The sequence below is a fragment of the Caloenas nicobarica genome, chromosome 31, assembly GCF_036013445.1.
Source record: "Caloenas nicobarica isolate bCalNic1 chromosome 31, bCalNic1.hap1, whole genome shotgun sequence".
NCBI classification, from domain to species: Eukaryota; Metazoa; Chordata; class Aves; order Columbiformes; family Columbidae; genus Caloenas; species Caloenas nicobarica.
The window spans coordinates 3,202,074-3,217,448 of record NC_088275.1 but is presented as its reverse complement, the minus strand read 5'-3'; the positions used below and the strand labels follow the sequence as shown (position 1 = coordinate 3,217,448).

Below are 15,375 nucleotides of genomic sequence, written 5' to 3'. Positions count from 1 at the left end.
CACTTCAGTTTTCTCCTCCTTATCTGTTTTCTTCCCTCAGTCCTTTGCAACTTGTCTCTTTATGGCTCCCTTTATTTCTTCCCCAGGCTTGGAGCTCAGCCCCCGCCCCCAGCACTGCCTTGCTGCTGCCGGGAACATCCTCAGTGTTTCCTCATGCTAGGGCAAGATTCAGCCATCCCCAGCTTTGCAAATGAGGTCAGCGGAGGCAGGTCAGGCACAGAAGAGCAGGCAGTGCCCTCTGCCAACACAGCTGCGGCTGCCCACACCTGGGGGCCATTTACCCCTGTCCCCATCAACCCTGACCCAACCCACCTGCTGATAAAACCTTTTCATCATGTTGTACAAGGGTTGATTGTGTTGCAGCCAGCATTTGTCCCCAGTAGTGCAGGTTTGAGCTCCTGGCCACGGCTGCTACAGAGTGAGAGTCCCCAGAGGGGTGAAAATGGGGAAGTGCAGAGGTGGAGGAGGGACGTGGGGCACCTGAAAGGCAAGTGATGAGCCAAAATAGCTCGGAGCAGGGAGGGTGGGAACTGTGGGGCTTGTGCTGCTCAGAAACTAGCACACAAGGCTGTGCTGCCTGGCTGCAACCCACCCAGCAAGAGCCAGGGAAGCTGCTCAGACATGTCGTGTTTCTCTGTGTTTGCACAGGCAACCAGTCCGTGGTTATGGCGCCCGTGTCTGTGCTTTTGTGACCAGCGCTGACGCAGAATCATCCACTCAAGGCCATATTTCCCTCTGGCTCCCAGCCCTGGGTGGTGCCACTGTTCCACAAAAGCTTCAGGGGGAGCCTGGAGCAGAGAGGTTGGGGCGATGTGGGAGCCGGGATGTCCTCTGGGATCTGGGACAGCTTCTAGGCATGGGGCTCTTTGGGAAATCCCACTGGAGACTGAGACTCAGCACAGACTGGGAGAAAGGGAAGTAGCAAATTTGGGGGCCAACAGTCCCAAATCTCCTTTCCTTTCTTGCCCCAATATCCTTCCCCCCAAACTATCATTCTTTTCCCACGTATTGAGGAAAAAGTACTTCCCTCTCCCAGCCCCCAGCCAACCCCTCCTGAACTGCAAACAGTTCAGTCCACGTAAATCAAAAGGATTTGCCAAACCTGGGAGCTGAGGGCAGGAAACCTGCTGCACTTCTCTTTGGGTTTTGCACTCCAACCTACTCTTTTGCTCCCTTAACAATAAATTATGAGCTAGTTGAAGGCGCAAGTGTTATTTTACCCTTTGCAAGAGCAAATCCCAGAGTGGGTTGTGGCCCGACCCTGTCCTGGCTGCAGTGGGGGATTTCAGGATGTTTCTTCTTCTTGCTGCTGCCATGTGTGTTTGTGGTCCAGGCATTGGCCCTGTTTGCAGACAGCCCATCTGTGCTGCCATATGTTTGTCACCAAGACTAGCGACTGTCATGTGCATGAAGGGGACATTGGTCAGAGCATTGCCTCATGCATCTGCCTGCCTCTGGCTGGGACAGACCTTCCAGGTGCCTCTGGCACCAGGTTCAGAATGTCACAGGGTGGTGGCTGTGGCTAGGTGAGCAAGAAGCACTGGGTGCTGTACCCTGAGGCTGCATCAGGCTGTGGTGGACCTGAGATGCCCTTGTTCCTCCTGGCCAGCCCTGTTACCAGCCAGCAGGCTCTGGTTGCATTTAAGAGCAAGGCACAGATGGTGCTGGGGTTGCCCTCGCTTCTCTGTCTTCTTGCAAAATCACAACCCCATCTGCTGCAAAGGGAATTGGTTCTCTTTTGCTCAAGGGAAAGAAAAATGAATAAAATCTGGACTTCTCAAGGGAGGGTCACTGATGTCTCCATTTCCAGCCTCATGCACCATGTGTGGGATCTTTTTTTTTGCATTTTTTGGTGCCGTGCTGCTGCCTCTCTCCTGCCATAGGATCAAGGAGTGATCCTGGGCACAGGGAAGTCCAAGGGAAAAAGCAGATGGATGCATGTGGCCAGGAAAATGTGCACTGGGCTGGCTTTGCACTGCTGGCTCTCCTTGTACTGCACCTCTGCTGTGGAAGCGGGAGCACATGGGCACATCTGCATGTCCCCACGTGGGTCTGAGATCACAGCATGTGCAGCTGTGCTGGGAGTCCCTGACATCATGCAGATGAGTAATGAGGGCCAGAGTTTCAGAAGGATGTGGGCTCCTAGATGTGTAGTAGGGGCGATTTGGTGGGATTTTTGGCAGCCCCTGTCTGGATTAAGTGTCTGGCATTAGGAAGAATGCATGACCTGAACTGGGACACCCACCCATCAGATTGAGGCCCTTATAGAAATTAGATGCAAGGATGAAGGATGGCAGCCGTCAGTGCAGTCACCAGCTATTTATTCTGATTTTTCATGCAATACATCAGTGTGAAGAACAAAGAGACCTACCCCCCCCGCCGCCACCATTATCCTGCGGTAACCACAGCATAACTCAGTTGCTCCAAAGCCTTCTTGAGGCCAGAGTTTGGATTCTGCTCTGTTGAGGGAGCAGAAAGGTGTAAGCAAAAGTATTGAGTCTACAAAGGTGTGGGGTTTTTTTGTCAACCTTGATGATTCTCAGGCTCCAGAAGGAAGATGATTTTTTTTTTTTAAATTTTTTTTTTTTTGCAATGCACAACAGAAGCTAGCATGAGAGCCAGGCATGGGACAAGGGACACATGAGAGCGGTGAGATACAGGACAGTCACGCCACAGCGTAGAAAGGATGACAAGGACATGAAGGCCAGACAGATCAAAAAACCCATTAGGAGCACAGAAGTGACTAAATAATACATTAAAGTAGACAGACATAATGCAGGAAGGCAGAAGCTCGAAATCTTAGGGTAAATCTCTGCCTACCTAGCTGCTGTTAGGTGGAAAATCCAAAACTCACTTAACAGCCTAAAAGAGAACCCCTCAAAACTTATATGTTGAATACCTCTGTGTCATACACAGTAAAAACCTGGGAGGAAAACAAATAGCAAAATTGATCCTAAAAGACCACCAAGTGCTGCTGGTGTTTGATCCTCCTCTCCTGCTTGGGATCTTCCCTTTTTTTTTCTCGGCAAATCCTCCTCTCGTGCTCTGACTCTCGGTGCTCACGGGGACGGTCCCTCCTTTCCAGGTTCTCATGTGGTTCCAGTTCCCTGGAGACGTGGTGGATCTTCACATCTGCTTCTGCTGCCACCACTGCAGTCTCCTGTGCTCTTTCGTACCTCACCGACTCACGTGGTCTCCTTCTATAGTCTTCAGGCTCATATGATTCACTGTCACGTCTCTCACGGGCCTCTTTCTGGTCACTGGTGGCACCTCGCTCTTCCCTTTCTCTTGTCTGGCGGCTGCGGCGCTCATAAACTTCCAGTTCCAGCTCCCTTTGGCGTTCGATCCTCCTCTCCCGCTTGGACTCTTCCCTCTGCCTTTCTTGGCAAATCCTCCTCTCGTGCTCTGACTCTCGGTGCTCACGGGGATGGTCCCTCCTTTCCAGGTTCTCACGTGGTTCCAGTTCCCTGGAGACGTGGTTGATCTTCACATCTGCTTCTGCTGCCACCACTGCGGTGTCCCGTGTTCTTTCGTGCCGCACTGACTCACGTGGTCTCCTTCCATCGTCTTCGGGCTCATATGTCTGACGGTCACGTCTCTCGCGTACCTCTCTCTGGTCGCTGGTGGCACCTCGCTCTTCCCTTTCTCTAGTCTGGCGACTGCGGCGCTCGTAGACTTCCAGCTCCTGCTCCCGTTGGCGATCGATCCGCCTCTCCTGCTCGGGCTCTTCCGTCTGCCTTTCTCGGGAAATCCTTCTCTCGTCCACTGGCCCTTGGTGCTCACGGGGACGGTCCCTCCTTTCCAGGTTCTCACGTGGTTCCAGTTCCCTGGAGACGTGGTGGATCTTCACATCTGCTTCTGCTGCCACCACTGCAGTCTCCTGTGCTCTTTCGTACCTCACCGACTCACGTGGTCTCCTTCTATAGTCTTCAGGCTCATATGATTCACTGTCACGTCTCTCGTGTGCCTCTTTCTGGTCACTGGTCGCACCTCGCTCTTCCCTTTCTCTTGTCTGGCGGCTGCGGCGCTCATAAACTTCCAGTTCCAGCTCCCTTTGGCGTTCGATCCTCCTCTCCCGCTCAGACTCTTCCCTCTGCCTTTCTCGACAAATCCTCCTCTCGTGCTCTGACTCTCGGTGCTCACGGGGACGGTCCCTCCTTTCCAGGTTCTCACGTGGTTCCAGTTCCCTGGAGACGTGGTGGATCTTCACATCTGCTTCTGCTGCCACCACTGCGGTGTCCTGTGTTCTTTCGTACCTCACCGACTCATGTGGTCTCCTTCTATAGTCTTCAGGCTCATATGTCTGACGGTCACGTCTCTCGCGTGCCTCTCTCTGGTCGCTGGTGGCACCTCGCTCTTCCCTTTCTCTTGTCTGGCGGCTGCGGTGCTCGTAGACTTCCAGCTCCCGCTCCCGTTGGCGATTGATCCTCCTCTCATGCTTGGGATCTTCCCTTTCGATTTCTCGGGAAATCCTCCTCTCGTGCTCTGACTCTCGGTGCTCACGGGGATGGTCCCTCCTTTCCAGGTTCTCACATGGTTCCAGTTCCCTGGAGACGCGGTGGATCTTCACATCTGCTTCTGCTGCCACCACTGCGGTGTCCCGTGTTCTTTCGTGCCGCACTGACTCACGTGGTCTCCTTCCATCGTCTTCGGGCTCATATGTCTGACGGTCACGTCTCTCGCGTGCCTCTCTCTGGTCGCTGGTGGCACCTCGCTCTTCCCTTTCTCTTGTCTGGCGGCTGCGGTGCTCGTAGACTTCCAGCTCCCGCTCCCGTTGGCGATCGATCCGCCTCTCCTGCTCGGGCTCTTCCGTCTGCCTTTCTCGGGAAATCCTTCTCTCGTCCACTGGCTCTTGGTGCTCACGGGGACGGTCCCTCCTTTCCAGGTTCTCACGTGGTTCCAGTTCCCTGGAGACGTGGTGGATCTTCACATCTGCTTCTGCTGCCACCACTGCAGTCTCCTGTGCTCTTTCATACCTCACCGATTCACGTGGTCTCCTTCTATAGTCTTCAGGCTCATATTTTTTGCCGTCACGTCTCTCATGGGCCTCTCTCTGGTCACTGGTGGCACCTCGCTCTTCCCTTTCTCTAGTCTGGCGGCTGCGGTGCTCATAGTCTTCCAGCTCCCGCTCCCGTTGGCGATCGATCCTCCTCTCCCGCTCAGACTCTTCCCTCTGCCTTTCTCGGGAAATCCTTCTCTCGTCCACTGGCTCTTGGCGCTCACGGGGATGGTCCCTCCTTTCCCCATCCTCACATGGCTCCAGTTCCCTGGAGACGTGGTGGATCTTCACATCTGCTTCTTCTGCCACCACTGCAGTCTCCCATGTTCTTTCATACTCCACTGACTCACGTGGTCTCCTTTCATTGTCTTCGGGCTCATACGTTTGACGGTCACGTCTCTCGTGTGCCTCTCTCTGGTCGCTGGTGGCACCTCGCTCTTCCCTTTCTCTTGTCTGGTGGCTGCGGCGCTCATAAACTTCCAGTTCCAGCTCCCTTTGGCGATCGATCCTCCTCTCCCGCTCGGACTCTTCCCTCTGCCTTTCTCGACAAATCCTTCTCTCATCCTCTGGCTCCTGGTGCTCACAGGGATGGTCCCTCCTTTCCCCATCCTCATGTGGCTCCGTTTCCCTGGAGACGTGGTGGATCTTCACATCTGCTTCTGCTTCCACCACCGCGGTGTCCTGTGTTCTTTCATACCGCACTGACTCACGTGGTCTCCTTCCATCGTCTTCGGGCTCATACATTTGACGGTCACGTCTCTCGCGTACCTCTCTCTGGTCGCTGGTGGCACCTCGCTCTTCCCTTTCTCGTATCTCGTGGCTGTGGCGCTCATAGACATCCAGCTCCAGCTTCTGTTGGTGATCGGTCTTCCTCTCCCTCTCGGGTTCTTCCCTCCTTCCATGCTCTTGTTGTTCGGTCTCATGATTCTGCTGAATCTGTCTTACACTTTTTAGCTGACATTCCTGGTTTCTCCTTTGTTCTCTTTCTAGCTCACAGGTCTCACTGTACCTCAGATCAATCTCTATTGGTTCCTGAATGTATGACTGATGCAGGCATCTTGAGTCCAAGCATTGAAGCTCATGTCTGTGTTGGCTCCTCTCTTCAAGTGCATTTTGTTCTGACTCACGTAGGTGGTCCTGGCTTCTCTTTTCCATTAGTAATTCAGCTTTATGTGGCTGATTGTAACTTCCTCTATCTGTTTCTTGTGGATGATGGTTTTTCTGATCATAGACTTGTAGTGCTGGCTCATTTGGCTCATGGCTTCTGCACTGGTTTGGCAATGGTTGAGGTTCACGTGTCTGGTTGTGACTCCTCACTTCTGACAGTTGTTTTGGCTGAGGCCTCTCTCGGTTTTGCCGTTCATCTGCCTCTAGTTGGGTGTGATGTGCTTGCAAGTTGCTGCACTTTTGGAGTTGTACATCTCCTTGTCTGTCCAGCTTCGTTGGCTCACGCCTTCTCTGGCTGTTACGTTGGTCTTGTGGCTCTTGGCTTCGCTCTTCATATACCTGAACGATCGGCTCCCCTGGCTCGGTGCTTCGTTTTGCATTGTTTCTGCTTTGTGTGTTACGTTGCTGGTGATGACTCCCCATTTCCTCTAGAGTTTCAATCTCATTGATCCCAGTGTCTCGTTGCAACTCATGTTCACCAGGGGGATGATGATTGCTCTCACAGGTTTTTCGTTCCTCCTCCTGCTGATGCCGACGGCTCCCGCTGTTCTTAACTTCAGGTTCTTGGAGTGACTTATCACTGGCTGCCAGCTTTGTTCTTTGCAGAAGGCATGGTGCCTTCGGCTGGTACCAGTAGCAGGCCTTAGCCACTCTGAACACCAAAAGCAGGAACTCATTAAAATCTATTTCCCCATCATCATCCCAGTCCAGAAACTGCAGAATCTTGTAAATCGTCTGAGGGTCATGCGGGTTCTGCAGGGAAAACAGACGGGGAAACAAAAAATGGATTTTAGCCTTTGTGCTTCCTGTCAGAGAAATGCAAAGCCAGGAACAATTGCAATCTTTTCTCCTTCCATCTCTCCTACCTTTGCTTTTATAGCTCAGCAACAACTCCATGTCTTTTTTCTCCATTTTCCTGTTTGTTCCCTGGCTGCAGCTCACCAGCTCTCCTCTTTTTGGGAGATGCTGAATCCCTCTACTGGATTCATTTATTTTCTACCTTTTGAAGAAAACCGTACCTCGCCACAGTTGATTCTCCAACATTTGCCCATTTGCTCATGACAAAATGTGTTGGAAGAGCTGTTGAAGCAATCAGTGCAAAGAGACACTTCTGATACTCCCCTTTGGAGAAAGCCTCCCCATAGTCATAAGAGTCATCCCCTCTCTGGAAGGAGATTTTGCAGTCCCTGCACTCCAGTCTTGGACTCAAGCCCTCCTTCTTGCAGCAGCACTCACCGCTATAACATCTGCAAACTCCCTCTGGATGAGCTCTCTCATCTTCCTCTGGCTGAGGTTGGAGCAGCCTCCATCTTCCTTTACGTGTTCATGGAAGACACTGATGATGGTGGAAATGCTGTCCAAGAAGTGAGACATCTTCCTGCAGATTCAAGCAAGCCTGCAAGGAAAGGAGCAAACTTAAGAATGGGATATTCACTTGCCTTTGCGCATGAAAAGAGGGGGGAGAATTCATGGGGTTAGGCTGTGTGTATTAATGGGACACTGGGAGCAATGTGCTCTGTGTCTATTCCTGTGCCATGGCGAGCTCTATTTCACCAGAGCACTGGGAAGAAATTCAAATGCTTAGGTGTTTTAGTGGGATGGGGAGTGTCCTTCAACTTGTCTACTGACGTCTTTGAATGAGATTTGATAGTGGATGGCAGGATGCCTGTGTTTATGGATCACAGGGAGGGGACTGGGGATGGTGATTCAAGAGATGCCCTGAGAACCTGTCCCCCTAGAGCTATACCAGGTATTTATGTTTTTCTGGGACCCGCACTGACGTACAGTGGCTTCTCTGGAGCAGGTTAGAGGATGTCTAACGCAGCGCTGGCATAGCCTGAGACAAGATCTACCTGGATCAGAGACAGGTAAAGTGCTTACAGAGAGTTAAAACAAGCCTTGTTACCGATGGTCCTATGACCCGTAATAATGTAAAACAATTGACAAAGTTTCCATCACAACATCAGTTCGTTGGCAAATTGATTTAGCCAGAGGGGAACAGTCAGATCACCTAGGTCAGAGCTACTTATATAATTTTACTGAGATCTGCTTGGCAGAACGCTGTGCTCCTGTTTGAGCTTTTTGTCTGGAACCCTCAAAAAGCCACCTCCTTCTGTCCTCCTCATAGGATCCCCAAGCCTGTTATCAGGCACATCAGTGCAGCTGGTGAAGCTGTACTGGGTCTGCCTTGCCGCCCCTATTTTTTTAATAGATATATATATATATGAAATTATTATTTTATATATATATACACATGAACACACGTGCACATCTCTGCATACAAAATCCTGGGGTTTGGTATTTCTCTTGAAAACAGAAAATTTCTGCAGTCTGTTCATTCTGGCTAGGAGCTGATGCTAGACCAAAGTAAGGCACGAAACCTGGCTCCCTTTCTTGGTTTCTGTTTGAGAAAAGCTGCCTCTACACGTGAACACACAACAACCGCATGCAGGTATCTGAACTGCACAAAACATTTCACTGCATATAAACGCAGACTCCCAGAAAATACTGTGGCAGTAATGATGCTACCACCCAACATGAATCCTATAGAAACAATATGTTCTTGCCGAGCAAAGAGCACATTTCAGGAGTGACTTACCCAAATCACCAGCCGGATCAAATGGGATTCCTGTGAAGCCGTGCAATGTGATCAGAGGACCCAAGTGCTTTTATAGGGTCCTTGATGGAGCTACAGAAAGGAGACACCCTTTGTGGACATTGTCCTGATTCATCTTTGGCCAAGCCCAGCTGCACCTTCATGTCCTCAAACGGGTTATTTAACTTATCATCCCCTTACCTATCATTTTAACCCAGAAATAGCAGTTGTCATGTGGCAATTCAGGCACTGGTTGGTTCCACCTAATCCGGACTGTAAAGTTATTTTACAGGCTGATTGCATTTCAGATTTTAAAAAATCTAGAACAGCTATAAAGTGTATATATGTATTAATGGGAGGGCGTATTTCTATATAAATGTGCATTTGCACAGGTATGAATTTGTATATGCATAATATACACACAAACACATAAAAATAACACTAGAATGAAATTTTGAAGATGGGGGCAGAAGTGCTGACAGTAGCAGAGCCCACTGTGAGTGGATCAGGGCCAGTCAAGATCTGTATAGCCAATGAGCTTGATACCACAGTATCAGAGATTTGCTTTTTGTGCAGTTCCTTTGGCACCTTGGGCTCAAGGACAATGGGATTTGGGTCTGGCTCTTGTGCACAGAAGGAGAGAAGATGACCTAAGTGAGATGACAATGGTGAAATGCAAGTGCACAGCAGTGAGGTCCCAAAATCCTCCAGATCTTGGCATGTGTGGCGTCTTTGTAGAGTGTGCTGAAAAATTTATTTTATTTTTGGTAACTTCTTAGTAAGGAGCCTTATTGTTATATTATCCAAGTTTCTGTTGTGAAAAACAAAACAAAACAAAAAAACCAGCCACAGACAGAATATTTCTAAATGGTAAAACTTGCAAAATGAGTTTTTGTACAAGAAGTCTGTTGAATAAGCAATGTCTTTTCATTGAGAAAAATAACCATAAAACAGTTTTCATGTTAACTGTCTTCAAATAATGACTTTCATTTCAACTTTGCTTGATCTTTAATTAAAAATAAAAGCAGAAACCTCTCTGCTGAGAGGTTGATTCATGTTGAATCTTCATCTGGTTGCCCTCGGCAGCTCTTGCTGTAATTACAATTTCTTTTTTTTAAAATCTTTTAACAGTAAATTAATTAGAGACCAACTGACTCCTTTATTCACCCTGAACTCTCCCAGCACAGAGAGCAAACGAGGACGATACCAGCTGTGCCACCTGGGCCCCAGCTTTTGGTTTTGGAGGTAGGATGCTGCCTTGCCAGCCATGACGGAGACCTTGCAGAGTATTCAGAGCATGAACTTGTCATGCAGCCTTGGGTGAGCGGCTCATCTGGCCCATCTGTAAGGTAAGATCATACTGGGTGTAGGAGCCTAATTAATTAGTGCTGGTAACACCTTGGGGATACTCATACAAGTGCGTACTAAGGATTGTTACTAACCATACTTCATTTTTGAGCTTTTTTTCAGGATTAAATTATACTTGTGCAAATTATACCCCACCTGTGGGATAATAATACCCTTGGGAAACTGTAATTTTATGGTAGATTGGAGTTATTATTAAAATTAGAGTATTACAGTGTGACTGGACCTTGTACACTTGGTGTCCTATAACAGTCTCTAATCCCCTCTGCAAGGACTAGGTCAGTGCAGGATGGTTGGGTGGTACGTGAGCCGTTGGGCAGAGTTCAGGTATCGACGCAGCAAAAGGTATGTTGCATTTTCAGCTATGCACATGCTGGCATCCTCACCTGCTTTCCTGTCCTTTGCTACCATTCCTAGGACAAAGCAATGAGTTTCAAAGTATGTTCTTGGCAGCACCAGATGCCCCCTTTCTCCCAGGGCCTGCCTTTCCCCAAAGACGCTTTCATGGTAGGTTTTTAAAAGCTTGTTACCCAAGAGCATGGATTCCATCTTCCTGCTTCTTACCCAATTCTGCACCCATCCCTGTTGCTGTTTATATAGGGTGATCGAGCCTCTATTGCATTTAATCTCAGAAGATCCAAGCTCCAACACCTCCCAGACTTGCAGGACTATTTTTTTAATTTGTGTCAGCAGGATAATTTTCATTGTGCTATAATGTTCTCCTCAAAATGAACAACAAAAAAAAAATCCCTTCTTAACTTCAAATATGACACTCCTGATAGCAAAAGTAGTGTTATTTGGAATAGAGAATATAATTAACACAACCCTACCAGGGCTTGGTTCCTGCCTGAACTGGGAGGTCAGTTTTTTATTGATGCTGCAAAAGGTGGTAGCTGATGGACAGACAGACTACAGGCAGGTGGTTTGGTCTGGTGATTTGAGACCCTAAGCCAGAGCTAAGAAGTAAAAGAGCTGTTGGACAAACTCCTGAGACCTATTTTACAAGAAAAATGGAGTTTTCTTGAAAATGAAATGTTTCAAGAAATGTTTCAAGGAATGTTTCAGATGGAATGGGGTTTTCACAGATAGGTGATGAAATTTAAGTCTTGACTCTCTGATTTCCTGTCCACATCTGTCATGAGGTAGATATATGTTGTGTCTCATACATTTAATTATGACATTGGCACTTTTAGACCAAATCATTTTTGGATGTACATTCTGGGGATAGTTTTGAAATGCTGGTTTTTCTGATTCAGCGCTTAGCAAATTGTGAAATTCTGGGGTGTCCCAGAGGAATGACGTTGTATTTTCAAGTGAGGTCTCTGTGTGCTGCTTGTCACCAGCCACAGAGCAGGGGGTGTGGGTGCATTTATCATGTGCTGATTTAGACGATAGGTCTCAAGTGAAAGATAGCAGAGTGAAAAACAGGCTGAGCATCACCCTCCCTGAGGGATGCCAAGTCCTGGGTCTGCCTGGTGGTCCAGCATGTGTGAACCCCCTAATAAACCACACTGATTTCACCAGACTGCTCATGCCCTCAGAATTATCCACATTCCTGCATGGAATGTGTCTGGACAAGTGCCCAAGGCCCTGGTACCCAAAACCACATGAACTGAGTATGAGTTTGAGATTGGGTCCATTTGTGCACAGTTTGCATTTTAGCTCTTTATCTCTGGCTTCTCAGTTGTTGCTGGGATTGGATGTATGTGAATAATCATTTTTCCTGTGTGTAATGTATCTCCACTCCTTCCTTTGGAGTTTTCCATAGCTAATAGGGATTTCTGTTCTTCATAGCATGCTCCAAATTCCCCTTACTTCTGAGGTTATTAATAAGTGAGGTCAAATAGGAAAAATCCCTCCCATTCAGTTTTAAGCAGCTGTTTATTCTTTTCACAGACATGAAAAATGCCCAGAGCAGATGGAGGCTGAGAGGAATCTGTGCAGGTCAGCTGTGCTGTTTTGTTAATCCAGACTTCTACCCTCTCTGAAGACATCTCTTGCAGGGATGTCACATCCCTGCCTGCGAGGAGCAATCGATTCACCTCGGCTAAATTTCAAAGGCGGCTGAGCAGCAGCTCCTTTAGGCTATCCACCCCCAAGACACACCTGCCTCTCTGCACCCGTCCCTCCGTCTGTACCCTGGAGCAATGTGGCCGTATATCATGTGAGGGACAGACACTCGGGTCCTCTGCACTGCGTCTTGTCAACCTGGCTTTGCTCAGAGCTGGGTCAGGGGTAGTCTTGCAACAACACACTGGGACAGAATGTCATTTTTGTCTTCAGTTTTATTGCTTTGCTTACACAGACAGAGGCAGCCTAACACAGAGTAAGAGGGAAGGTCTCTAGTCATGCAGAGCTTAATAAAAACCAGAGGTGAAGCCCAGGGTTAATAAGGAATGGGATAAGACATGACTAATAGAAATGCAAAAAACAGAGTGAGACGGGACAAAATATACCTCTTAGGGAACAACAGCTTCACTTAGACAGGGGCTTGTTTCGGCCTTTACTGCTGTGGTGGCCATTGATATAGCGACTTCAGGAGCTGTTGCTCCATAGCTGGTTGTCTTTGGCCATCAGTACCTTGTTGCTGTTGTGCTGGACACCTCGGAGCCTCCACCTTGCTGTGCTCCTGCTTGAGCACCTTGCATACAGGGAGCTGATGGAAAGCCAGGTCATGATGCATTCCCTGGGGCTTGGGATCCCGACGGGGGCTTGCACCCCGCTGTGGGTGCCGCAGCTTCTCGGTCTTGCCAGGGTTGGGGTCCTGCCAAGGGGCCTCACAGACCTGCATCTTGTTGTTTGCGTGTCTCTCTTGTGTCTCAAAGGGACAATTCTGGTTCTGCTCTGCTGACTCTGTCTCTGGGCTCTGATCACGGTTTGAAGCCTGTCCTGGTATCTCATTTTCTTGGGCCTGGTGGGTTTTTGGGTCCTGTTTTCGTGTCTCAGTCTCTTCAGCCTTATGGGTATTTCTGTCCAGTTCTTGTTTCTTGGTGTCCAGGATCTCACCTCTCTTTGCATCCCCCTCTGGTGCTTCAGTCCCGTCATCCTGATGTGTGTCCCAGTCCTGCTCCTGTGTCTCACCCTCCTGGGTTTGACGGGTGTCCTGGTCCTGCTCCTGTGTGTCACCCTCCTGGGTTTGACGGTCTTCTGGACCTTGTGTCTTGGTGTCCTGGACCTGATTGTTCACATCCTGCTCAGGGACCTGCTGGTCAAGGGAGACCCTTCTGGCTGCATGTGGCCCCGGCAGCTGCTCCCCACCTGCCTTTCCTTGCACTGTCAGCTCTTGATCATCTTCTCGCGCCTGGTGTTGCTGGGGTGGCTTGTAACAAGCCTTGGCCACGTGGAAGACCAGGCTGAGCAATTCATTGAAGTCAACTCTGCAGTTGCTGTCATCGTCCAGAAAACATAGCACCTTCTTGATGGTTTTGGGGTCCTGGGGGTTCTGTAAAGAGACAAATAGTGTCTGCAAAGCCAGTGAGCCATTTGTGTAATCTCTCTAGGAGCACCTGGGTGTCTCAGAGCAGAAATCTCACCCCATGCTTCCCCCACTCCCCATGGCTTGTGTTTATCCCTGCACCAAGCTCTACGAGCTGCTGGCAGTGGGAGAATGAACAGCCTCTCCTTTTCCCTGCAGATCATGGGCTTTTGGAGGCATCTGTGCCTTTCCCAGGGAGCCAGGTGTCCTGTATACCCGCATGGGACTGCCTGGCTTTACCCACTGTGCTGCACACTGGATCCCAGCCCTGCAGCCAGAAGGTAAACCTGCGGCAGACGCCAGCTGCGGGGCTGGATCCTCACCTCCATCACATCGGCAAACTCCTGCTCGAGTAGCAGCTTCAGCTCCTCCCTGCTCAGGGGCCTGCAGTTGCCGTCGCTTCTAGTGCATGTGTAGAAAGCAGAAATGATGCTGTTGGCATTTTCCTGGAGCTGGGCCATCTCCCCGCAAAACTGAGGCAGCCTGCAAGAAAAGCGCATTTTAAAAGGGTCTCTTTGTTTGTTTGTTTTCTTGCTTTTCAGCTAAGTCACTCTTTAACAACACCACTGGGCAGGCAGAAGAGAAAGAAGAGCCAGAGAAGGGCAAAGACAAAATGAAACTGTGTGAGTGAAGAGAAAGAGAGGGCAAGAAGGGTCTCACAGCAAAACATCTGAAAAATGAAACTCAGCTGCAGAGACAGTTAGGTGTAAGGATGAGCAGGTGATGGCTGGAGACATGAGGGACAGCAACATCCGAAAGGCTGGGGGAACATAGAAAGAGAGAAGAGAAAAAATCCCATTTGGCTTTCTCTGGAGCAGAGCAGAGCTGTGACTGCAGGTCATCTCTAACAAACCATGGAATACTGCAATTCCAGATCTCTTTTATAATTTTTTTTAATGTTATTTTTTTTTTCTTTTCCTTTTAGGAGAGCTCAGCAGTGTCACCTTCGGGGACATCCTCATGGCCAGAAGCTCCTGCTTTCCTGCTGATAGCAAAGTCAGTGTGAGAAGTCTCTCCAGGCTTACCTGGGCAAGGAGCAGGAGTGCCGAGCTTTGGGAGGGCAGTCTGGAGCGAATCGGCTCTCAGCGGTCTTATATACAGTTCAGGGTCACAGCCTTGCATTTTCCAGAGGAGACACCCCTTCATCAGGATGACCTGAAACATCTCTCACCCAATTACATTGTCATGTCCCTGTCTTCATTTGTCTCTTTCTCATTAACTTCTGCTTTGATGCTTTTCTCTAGAGTTAATATGTGATCCTTCCCAAGCTTGCCCCACCTGCAGATACATTTCAGAGGAATTTAACAGAAAAGGCTATTTTTACCACTGGAGGAGTTAATGTAAGATGATGCCCGAGCAACGCCTGGGACTCTTGTGTTTGGCAAACGTGTTTTGTGAGATGGAGATCCCCAGTGACTGACGCGCAGGGGAGGGGGCCACCCGGGAGTGCTTGCACGGTGAATAAGGAGAAAACAAAGGAAGAAAAATAAGGATATTGTGATGCCGAGGTTGATATGATTCCTTCCAGAAACTCCCCCTTCTGCATCCCCACAGGGAGGTGGACATCGAGCAAAGAAATCTTTTCGAACAGTGCCACCAAGTGGCGCTTGGAGTAGGACAGAGGGGCGGCACGGAGTGTCCCAGAGCCAGCGAGCAGCTGGGGGCTGCGGACACGGTGGGCTGCGATCGCCCATTTACCAGAGGGGGAAACTGAAGCATATGACAAGGAAAGGACTTCAACTTCTTGTGCTGTGTCTGGCACAAGTCCCTGCT

General features: G+C 49.3%; 2 protein-coding genes across 2 annotated transcripts; both read right to left on the bottom strand.

Annotated features, from left to right (window-relative positions):
- Positions 1-2,953: 2,953 nt before the first annotated feature.
- Positions 2,954-7,540, bottom strand: LOC135999948 (trichohyalin-like). The gene is made up of 2 exons (XM_065653523.1): positions 7,403-7,540; positions 2,954-6,919 (listed from the first exon to the last, which is right to left on the bottom strand). The coding sequence occupies exons 1-2, from the start codon at positions 7,538-7,540 to the stop codon at positions 2,954-2,956; spliced, it is 4,104 nt and encodes a 1,367-aa protein (XP_065509595.1).
- A 5,090-nt stretch (positions 7,541-12,630) lies between these two features.
- LOC136000138 (cornulin-like) lies at positions 12,631-14,749 on the bottom strand. Its single transcript, XM_065653852.1, has 3 exons — positions 14,627-14,749; positions 13,926-14,073; positions 12,631-13,569 (listed from the first exon to the last, which is right to left on the bottom strand). Exons 1-3 carry the CDS (start codon positions 14,746-14,748, stop codon positions 12,631-12,633), a joined length of 1,209 nt encoding a protein of 402 aa, XP_065509924.1. The 5' UTR covers position 14,749.
- Positions 14,750-15,375: the final 626 nt, after the last annotated feature.